Here is a 10,023-nt window from a genome sequence, read left to right on the forward strand (position 1 = left end):
CAAATCAGTAGAAATAGAAAACACATGTAAGGGGGGGAATTACCTTTTTACAGAACTATAGTTTTCTAAATATGAAACTGATATTACAGATATTATATGGTTCTTTTAAGAAATCTTAATAGCACAGTCGAAGGAAAAAATATATATATTTAGACCTCAGAGACACATTTCTTGTTTTTTTTTACCTTGACAAACTTATTTCTGAATGAGTCAACCTCTTGACACTATTGACCCTCTTCACACATGCTCGGCCATCCACAACACAAACATGATTGTGAAGTTTGCCAACGACAATACCGTGGTGGGTTTCATATCAAACAATGATGAGGCTTATTACAAAGAAGAGGCCCACAACCTGACACAATGGTGCCCCTGGAATAACCTCATCCTGAACTCCAGAAAGACCAAGGAGGTCATGGTGGATTACAGGAGGTCCAGCAGGACTGAACACGTTCCTGTCTGCATACAGGGGGAGGTGGTGAAGCATGTGGACAGCAATATGTTTCTGAGCATTTCCATTTCTACGGAGCTTTCCTGGACTGAGATCACCTCCCATCTGGTGAAGAAGGCCCAACAACGGCTCTTCTTTCTCAGGAAGTTAAAACTATCTGGACTTTCTCCTCTCCTACTAACAAACTTTTACAGGGCCACGGTGGATAGCATCCTGTGTCTCAGCATGACAGTGTGGTGGATGCCGTCTGCTAGACCTGAACTCGGTTTGTTACACAAGTCCAGGAGAAGGCCAGACGCATTGCCTCAAATCCCACCAAAACGGGTGAGATGTTTGTTCCACTTCCATCAGAAAGGCAGTTCAGCTGCATTAAATACGAAACAGACTTAAAAAACAATTTATTTCCCAGAGCTATGAAAGCAAACGCCCTCCTTAATAGTCCATTTCATGACCAATGTCTGTTAATAGGCTGCTCTAGGACGAGCTGCACTTTATGTAAATACATCATGCCACATCCCCATGTACATATTTCATATTTTTTTTGAGGGATGTTTTTCAGCTGCTATAAGTGCTCCAATTTTCATCCTGACGTGCCTAATGATTTTTAGCTGTGTTTTTTTATCACTTACTCTCCAAAGTGTTTTTAATTGTGTGTGTGTTCTATATATGTGCATTCTGAACCGAGTGTCTCGACAAAAATTTAATTATCGGTCCATAATGAAGATTCCTGATTCTCTTAAGCATGAAGCAGTACCTGTAAGACACAGTTCAGGAAATATGCAACTAAACGAATTCCATCATAATTGATAACGCAAACGTCACTTCCTCTCTCCGTGTCACACCCTAAATCATCCGTGTTTTTGGTTTTGTTTTTATTTAGATTTATTCATAAATGGCAAGTTTAAACATTTAATTTCACGTTAATGAACAGAAATCGTTTAATGCAGCCCAACCGTTTTTTTTATAAAAATTTTGAATTTCTAGTTGTTTGTTTCTTGTGAGCTTGCAGTGAGTTATGTGGGCGTATCAGGCCGGTGTACCGGATGCTCCATCTGTTGGTGGTTGACTTCATTTTTTTTTTTCTCAGGGGTGGTGGCCGCTGTTTTGCTCCATAGCTTCCAAAGCGAACCCACGAAAGCATGGGAATGTTGCAAGGCGATTTCTGAGGAAAGTTGAGATAAAGTGCGAAATAAGTTAGCGTAAGTTGCTCAGACAGCATTTTAACGTCTCAGGAGCTCAAACGGTAAACACCGGAGGCCGTTAGCGGGAGCCTGTTGGGACGTTTTTCCAGCGAGCAGTTCCGGACAAAGGAAAAGAAACCTGAGCTAAAGCTAGCTGGCTCTCTTAGGCAATGCAGGCCATTAAGTGTGTCGTTGTCGGAGACGGGTAAGTGAACATAACTGGACTGACTACAAGTTTGTTCCTACTATCTGCTGTTTATAAAGTCAAGTTATCTTAAATGTTGTCACCACGCTGGCTAACGTTAAATCACTTTGCTTCCCAGTTTTTCCAAACGGGCAAACTTAGCTCCCAAAGCTTTAACTACCTGTTAATCTGTACCACTTCAATGTTGCAGTTAACTGATTTTTTTTTTTTTGGTCTAATTGGGATTTCCTCGACGTTCGAGCGTATATGTTTTGTGTCGACATGGAAGAGTTGGCTAATGTTTTACTTTGGTGATTCAGGCAGACACAACAGCGTAGTGTGTGTATTCTACCCAAATCTTTATTCGTTTCTTATCAAATCTGAGCAAATCAGAAATCCAAGGAGCTGAGAATTAAAAGTGTTGCCGTTTAAATATTTCGCTCTTAGGTTAACATGAAGCGTGTTTTCATTTTCCTGATAAATAAGGTTTGGTCTGTAGCAGTTTTAACTAGAGGATTGTCCAAGACTTCATGACAGATGTGTAATTGTATGTGGGAGCTAAACATGCGCATATTACCTCTTGATCAGGGTGTGGTGGAAACCACACAACAGCCATTCACAGGACTTCTGATTGAGCCACTTTTTTCGATTCGGATTAAAGGGGAAGCTCAAGTTTCGTAATTGGGAAATATCGGTTCCCCCTGGAGCTGCGAATGTCTCACAGGAACTGACCCCTGTCTGGGTTGCTCGGCCAGTTTCCCTGGGATCAGGGCTCGTTTCTGCTTAGTGTCTCTCGTTTTTCAAGTTGCTATTTGAGCTAAGTCAAAATGGTTATAGAATACTTAATAGTAAAAAAAACAAAACAATCTGTTTTAATAATCCGAATAACGGAAACCACACTGACACTCTCTCCCCCCCCACCCCCTTTTTTTTGCTGACAGGACACTTGTAACCTGTAACTCTATGCGTTACATTAACGCTCAGCTTGGACTCCTGCTTTACTTGCACAATGATCACCTGCACTGTTGTATTGTTCTTGCATCTTATACTGCTCTACATTTACTCTCACTCACTTAAAACTGTGCACATATATTTATATTATATTGTAGATATGTTTATACTGTTTAATTTGTACTGTATTGCACCGACTACGCCAAAACAAATTCCTTGTATGTCCAAAAACGTACTTGGCAATAAAGCTTTTCTGATTCTGATAATTTCATTTTGTCCATCCAGACTTGCATGATAAAATGACATATTTTTATCTTGGTAATTAAAACGGTGCGATTGATTTTTCTAAACTGGAATATAAAAATGATCTGAGTTGAAGATTGAGCCATTTAAATTTCTCATGAACGGGTCTGATCTATGATCAGTAAGCCGCATACTAAAAGTTCTGATTCTATTAATCCCAACTGTTTTCAATATAAAAAAAAAACTTGTACTTTGTTGCATTTTTTGAGTTTCTCAGGGAATGTTGGGCACATGGTATTTGATGCAAAAATGGAAATATTCATTTGTTCATTTTAGAGGGGTTTGAAATGTCCGCTTCTATTAAAAAGGAGAGACAGTTTCTCGGTTTTGTTTGCTATATTCCTTAGAAACAAGAAAGGCAGGCAGATCTGACTTTCAAGAAAATTGGGCATCAAAGTCAGTCAGGAAATGCATGTGGGGTCGGTGCATCATTATTTCCCACATCACAGCTTGAGTTTTTGCTAAACTTAGCAAATGTGGAACATACAGAAAACTGTTTTCTGCTGAAATGTCCAGAATTACTTCAAAACTGGCATAAAAATCAAGAAAGTTGAGTTGGGAAATGTATGTGATATTAAAATCGAATCTCTTTAGAAACCGTGTTAACTTTGTGTGAAATTATTTCAAGTTTCTTCTCATTTCCAGTGCTGTGGGTAAGACCTGTCTGCTCATCAGTTACACCACCAATGCCTTTCCTGGAGAGTACATCCCCACAGTGTGAGTATCTGAGACTGCAGTGCAGTTTCTGTTCATTTATTTATGACAAACCTATCCAGTGAATCATTGAGGTAACTTCTTTATTTCTCTGTTGTTCTTCTTGCTAAAATATGGCTTGGTTGTTTGCTTGAGGTAAGATTTAAAGTAGTCGACTGTAACTGAGAATGAAGGGAAAACATTATTGGAAGTAATGATGAAAACTGGCTTCTTGTCTGATTAAATACCCGCTTTTTTATCTTGCTACTGGTTTATAGAGAAGCTGAGTAGGTATTTTATATACAGGCTCTTATATCTGAAAAAAACCCTAAAGGTGGTGCATAATCTTCTTTGGAAAAGTGAAATGAAACTACAGAATTTATGTGCTGTTCATATTACGTTCAATGGTTTTGCTTATTTGGAAGTCACTGTTTTCCTCAGGTTTGACAACTACTCTGCCAATGTTATGGTGGATGGGAAACCAGTGAACCTGGGCCTTTGGGATACAGCAGGACAAGAGGACTATGACAGACTCCGCCCACTCTCCTACCCACAGACGGTACAAAAAGGCCGCACAATGCAATATAATACTTCACTTATCAACTCCTGTGAATAATCCACTTGGAACGTGTGGGTAAAGAGAGTGAACAAGGAAGTCTGGAAGAAAAAAGAGACATCTTGATAAAAATAAGACTTTTTCCAATGCTCTTAACAGTCACTGGTAATCTCAGGGTCTGATTGATTTGTCTCCTTTGTTTTATCAGGATGTGTTCCTTATCTGCTTTTCACTCGTGAGTCCTGCCTCGTTTGAAAACGTCCGTGCCAAGGTGAGAAGAGTGAAAACATGAAGGTTGTTACAGTGCCTCACAAAAGTATTCTCTTCACCAACAGTTTTCATACTTCTTCACATCACCACAACTACAGATTGCCATGCCAAAATCACTGGCATTTAATGTTATAAACCAACATTAAGTAGTGCATACGTGTGTTTGTATCAGCCCCCTTCATGCAGCTAGGTAACATGCAGTGCAACCATTTTCCCTTATAAGCCAATGTCATTTAATCTTAGTGGCAGTGTGTTTTTGAAGAGCTTTGTTTATTTTTTGCAAGGACGTCTGCATGGAGCAATTTTAAGACGGTGCATGAGAAGAAGTACCAGGACAGTTTGCAATATGACCTAATAGGACGGTCAGTTGGTTGGTGTTATCCTGCTGAGGAGCTGCTCATCATGCAGCTTTGTTGCATGTCATCTTCAACAAGTTTTAGATGGAAACAGAATCCTACGTGCACAAAACCATTTAAACGGATGAATTTTTGGGGGTTAATCTGTGAATTATCTCACAGTAAATGTTGCCTTTGCAGCAATCAAAGCATCAAATTGTGCAACATATATAGAAGTCCAACATGTTTCACTTGGATTTAGATAAATATTCATTATAAAATAGATATGCTCAGTTGGTGGATGGGAGCAGAACTTACCAGTTTAGGGTTACATACATAGTTGTTGGCTTCAAGTCCATCAAATATCTGGTAGTTACATGATTCAGGTCAGTTTATTTATTTCTGCACTAATTTACAAAACCTTAATTAAGTTTCTGCAAGTCAAAAGGTCCAATTCATTCAGTCTAGTTCATTTCAATATAATCCAGAGTAACTCAATGCTCTTATGTTTATCAGTGTTTGTTTCAGGGCATTAAGTATTGACAGTAAACAAGCCCTCACTGACTCTTACCAAGCTGAACACAAAATGAGATGTGTTTATTGTTACATATAACGACTAAAAGTTATCTGTTGCCTAACATTTTTCAGCAACAGTTACAGCTTTTGAGTCCATTTTTGTAATACTGCTTTTTGTAAGCATATGCTTTAGAGACAAGAGAGCCGTGATGGCCAATAATTAAGACCACATCATAAACTTTTAATTACGTTTAACTAGACCTTTGTATTAGACCTCAAGCTAATTTTTAACCTTTAAAGATCTCGATAACAGTCAGCAGAGGTTTGTTATTGTAATAAAAAGTGAATTCAAGTAACTTTAACTGGGCCAGTAATTGGTGAAGTTGTTTTAAGTGTCTCCTCCATCTTAGGCTTTCATAACCAGGAACTGAAAGAGGTCTGGTTGGTCAGGACTGTTTTTACAATGGCTACATTTACTATTTCTCATAAATGGTATAGCTAAATCTTTTACATACACTGACGTTGTGTCTTAGACACCTTTATTGTGCTTCATCACAGTACTTTGAACAGACGTATGCTCACTGTCATGGATCACATGGTGACTTGTAAGCAAAGGGAGTTTTCTCCTTGTGATAAACACACAGGAAATTATTATCTGCCTCTGCAGTTCCTCCTCAGCTTTACAAGACGGGAACCACCGTTCGTTTTGTTATCCCAGCTCACAACTTCGCTGCTGTTTTTCTGCCACCGACCTCTTTTTATGGATTAGATTAGCATGCAATAAAAACCTTGCCTTTTTTTTTTTTTTCAGATTACACAGTATTGCTAGAAGTCCTTGCTCATCTGTCTTCACACGTATGAATTCTAAGTGACATCCCATTAATTTTGTGTCTGTCCGCCATTTGCAGCTATAACAGCCTGAATTCTTCTGGGAAGGGCTTGCATGAGGTTTAGGAATGTGTTTTTTGGAATTTGTGACTATCCTTTTAAACATTTGTGAGGTTTTATGTTGGACGTGATAGCCCGGTTCATAGTTTCCGCTCTAATTCATCCCGAATGTGCTTTATCGGGTTGAGGTCAGGATTCTGTTCAGGCCAGTCAAGTTCTTCCACAACAAACAAATTCGTCCGTGTTTGATGGACCTTGTTTTACTGGTGCTTAGTCATGTTGGAACAGGAAGGATCCATCCGAAACTGTTCCCACAAAGCTGGGTGCAGGAAATGTCTTGGTGTGCTGAAGCATTCAGAGTTCCTTTCACTTAAACTAAGAAGCGGAGACCAACTCTTTTACACTTGACCCCAGAGAAATGTCTCCACTGCCCGAGAGTCCAGAGGCATCATGTTTAATGCCACTCTAGGATGCTTTGAATTGTACTCGATGCTGTCAGGCTTAGGCACAGCTCCTCTGCGTTGAAACCCATTCCTTGATGCTCTCTAAGCACCGTTTTTGAGCGTATCTGAAGGCCATATGAAGTGTGAAGGTCGGTAGTTACTGACTCTGCAGAAGTTGATGACCTCTGTGTACCATGTGCCTCAACTGCCACCCACCCTACTGTAATTTTTACACAGCACATCACTTTGTGGCTTAGTTGCTATGTTATAATGCCACCAACCATTAACTGTGGAATAATTATCAGCTAGGAAAATTCAGGATGAGATTTACTGCATAGTACAAGTGTTTTTAGAGGTGGTTGGCATACCTAGGTGCTGGATTTTATATAGCTGTGGAAGCAATTCAAACTCCTGAATTCAAGTAGGGATGGATCGATATGAAAATCTGCGCTGATATCCAACCCTAATATTTATATTGCTGTTATGGTCGATATTTGGAGATATTACACATACATTTCCCTACCCTTTTCAACACTGAAAAAACGTCCACACGACTGACATTGCTTCTCAGGTTCAGTTAAACATTCCTGAATCCTGCACTGCATCACCATAACTGACCAGCCACCTCCACCTCTCCTCCCGCTCCTGAAACTCAAACACAAAGGACAAAAAGATGGAAATAAATACTGGTTATTAATGACCGATACCGATCTATGTTAAAAAATGACTAACATCGGCTGATAACGACGTTAATGCTAATATATCATGCATTCCTAATTTGTAGTGTTTTTTTGTTGTTGTTTTTTTTACAATCTGAAAAAAACAATGTAGTGTTTTATTAAATTTAAGATATATAAAAGGTCTAAATGTGGTTGAAAGGTGGTTGGCGTTGGTCAAACAGGCTAACCAGGTCTGGCTTTCAGGGCCTTTGTTTAGTCTGAATTTGGATGGGACTTCTGGGTTAGCAAAGTACGGTTTTATATAGTTTTATGTGGGGTTAAAAAAGGAAGCTCAAATAATAATCAATATTATAAAAATAATAATAAATAAAAAGTAGTCTCCAGTATTTGGAGTGTGGTTATTCTCATACAGTTAAATCTGAATTAATATTGAATTTTGAATTGAAAAATGATGAGGAACCGTGCTGATGATGAAACAAACCTGTAACCTTTTGTTATGTAGTGGTACCCTGAGGTCAGACACCACTGTCCCAACACCCCCATCATCCTGGTGGGCACCAAGCTGGATCTGAGAGATGATAAGGACACCATGGAGAAACTGAAGGAGAAGAAACTCTCCCCCATTACCTATCCTCAAGGCTTGGCCATGGCCAAAGAGATTGGTAACAACTTCATAATCAGATCTTTCTGATTCGCTTTGGTCTCTTTTGTTTAATTAACTTTTTCTTTTTTTAAATGGCAGAAATAAGTTGCTTTCTGCGCCCACAGGTTCCGTCAAGTACCTTGAGTGCTCAGCCCTGACTCAGCGTGGCCTTAAAACGGTGTTCGACGAGGCCATCCGGGCCGTTCTGTGCCCCCCTCCCGTCAAGAAGAAGGGCAAGAAATGCTCTCTCCTCTAAGACCTGCAGTTCGAACGGTTGCAGGGGAACATGAACGCTAGCGGTGGGAGGGTGGCTCAAGACAGGAGAAAAACGCACCAGTATACACTCACAATCAATGTACTTCAGATTCTGTCTTTAAGTGTAGATCAAGCAGTTTTCATGAAAATAAATCACAGGTTCAGATTTAGGTGAAGGGTTTGGGCAATTAAGAGTCCTAATAACTCTTTACTGTAAGACTAAACACTTTTTGAGGCCTTCTAAAATGAATTGGGTGTTTTTCTAAAATGGATTACAGGAAGTCTTGTATTTCCTCTTCTACCTGTGGTCCACTTTTATTTTATTTTAGTTTTGTTTTTTTGGTTTACAGTCAGATTGTTTGTTGTAAGTGGAATGATATTGCCAAATACGTTCTGCACACATGCTGGTTTTTAGCCGAAAATGAGAATTTAGATCTGTCGATTCAGGTCTGCAAAGTTCGCTGTTCATTCAGCTCCTCTTGTCAATGGCATTTTTAACTCACATGTTCACTAACCTGGGAAATCTGTATATCTTTAGATGAGTCCTTAAGCACCATAACGTCTTTGCCACTAGCTTGTCAATCCTAGAACGATTCTTAACGCCCGAAACAGAACGAGGGGCAAAGATCCGACACCAACAGTGCTATAAATCCCTGAAAAATGTAAAGAATCCAGTATTTTCTGCATTTTGTCTAGTTGAATCTTTTCTTCTTTTTGTTTTCCCTAAAAGTGTGTCAACCACACAGCTGCCTGCGAGTGCAAAAGCTAAAAACATGATTACATATTGGAACAGAAATGTTCAGATGTCTTTGGTGATGGGAGAACAAGAGCACACTTTTAATGCTCTGTGGGCATTTACCGAATACCTTTCATGCAACACTTTTGATTTCCTTTCTTCAAGCATCACTACTGGCTAAGCAATGTCACAATGAAGATAATCTATGCCTGCTAATAACAGTAACAAAGCTACTGTCGGTCATGGTTTAGTAGACAAGTCTAATCATCTTTTATATTCGTGATTTGACTATTTTGTATCATTCAGATGTTACACGCTCACTGTATTGTTTAACTAACACTATGAATATCCTTTTTTTTTTTATTTTTATTACCTCTACAGTTAACGCTACCTTAATCTCCCTACAAGCCTAGCTTTTTGTAAGTAATGCTGATAGCATGTCTGTGCATCATATACTGAAAACTAAGATTAGAAGTGCTACAGTTATATATATTTTTGCCTATTTACAAAATGTATTTGAACTACTAGATCAGGGGTTAAGTACACGCTGCTCATCGGTATTCAGACATCAAGCTGTGCTTTTATCCAAGCCAATGTTGTGACTTTAGTTTTGAGGATTAAAAACTGTCACTTTTTGAAAAAGCCAATAAATTCCTGCAGAAACACTTATTCTGTTGTACAACTCAATTTTTCACCACTCTAAGAGTAATATTTGTAGAGTACCTGTTCCTGGAAGGTTGCTTATTTACCATCTATGAAATCCTGTCTGAATTATTTTTATTTTATTTTTTAGTTTAACCCTAAATAGCCATCATTGTATAACTGTTAACCAGGGTTATCCTCTATTTTGAGGTTTAACAAAGTCATTTTTAATTAAACTGGTTAAAACATTTACATACACTTATGAGTTTTTTTAAGGATTTATTTGAGAGGTATCC

At 38.8% G+C, this 10,023-nt stretch overlaps 1 protein-coding gene across 1 annotated transcript; it reads left to right on the forward strand.

Moving 5' to 3' along the window:
* The first annotated feature begins 1,495 nt into the window (after positions 1-1,495).
* On the forward strand, positions 1,496-9,754 carry LOC124863148 (ras-related C3 botulinum toxin substrate 1). The gene is made up of 6 exons (XM_047357407.1): positions 1,496-1,837; positions 3,716-3,787; positions 4,205-4,322; positions 4,528-4,590; positions 7,954-8,113; positions 8,220-9,754. The coding sequence occupies exons 1-6, from the start codon at positions 1,803-1,805 to the stop codon at positions 8,348-8,350; spliced, it is 579 nt and encodes a 192-aa protein (XP_047213363.1). The 5' UTR covers positions 1,496-1,802; the 3' UTR covers positions 8,351-9,754.
* The last annotated feature ends 269 nt before the right edge of the window (positions 9,755-10,023 follow it).

The sequence above is a fragment of the Girardinichthys multiradiatus genome, chromosome X (genome assembly GCF_021462225.1).
Source record: "Girardinichthys multiradiatus isolate DD_20200921_A chromosome X, DD_fGirMul_XY1, whole genome shotgun sequence".
NCBI lineage: Eukaryota > Metazoa > Chordata > Actinopteri > Cyprinodontiformes > Goodeidae > Girardinichthys > Girardinichthys multiradiatus.

Bases quoted from the DNA above. Each gene is read 5' to 3' on its own strand.
- LOC124863148 (XM_047357407.1), top strand. From the start codon at position 1,803: ATGCAGGCCATTAAGTGTGTCGTTGTCGGAGACGG. The intron at 4,591-7,953 runs GTGAGAAGAGTG...TTTGTTATGTAG, and splicing joins TTGAAAACGTCCGTGCCAAG to TGGTACCCTGAGGTCAGACA. The intron at 8,114-8,219 runs GTAACAACTTCA...CTGCGCCCACAG, and splicing joins GGCCATGGCCAAAGAGATTG to GTTCCGTCAAGTACCTTGAG.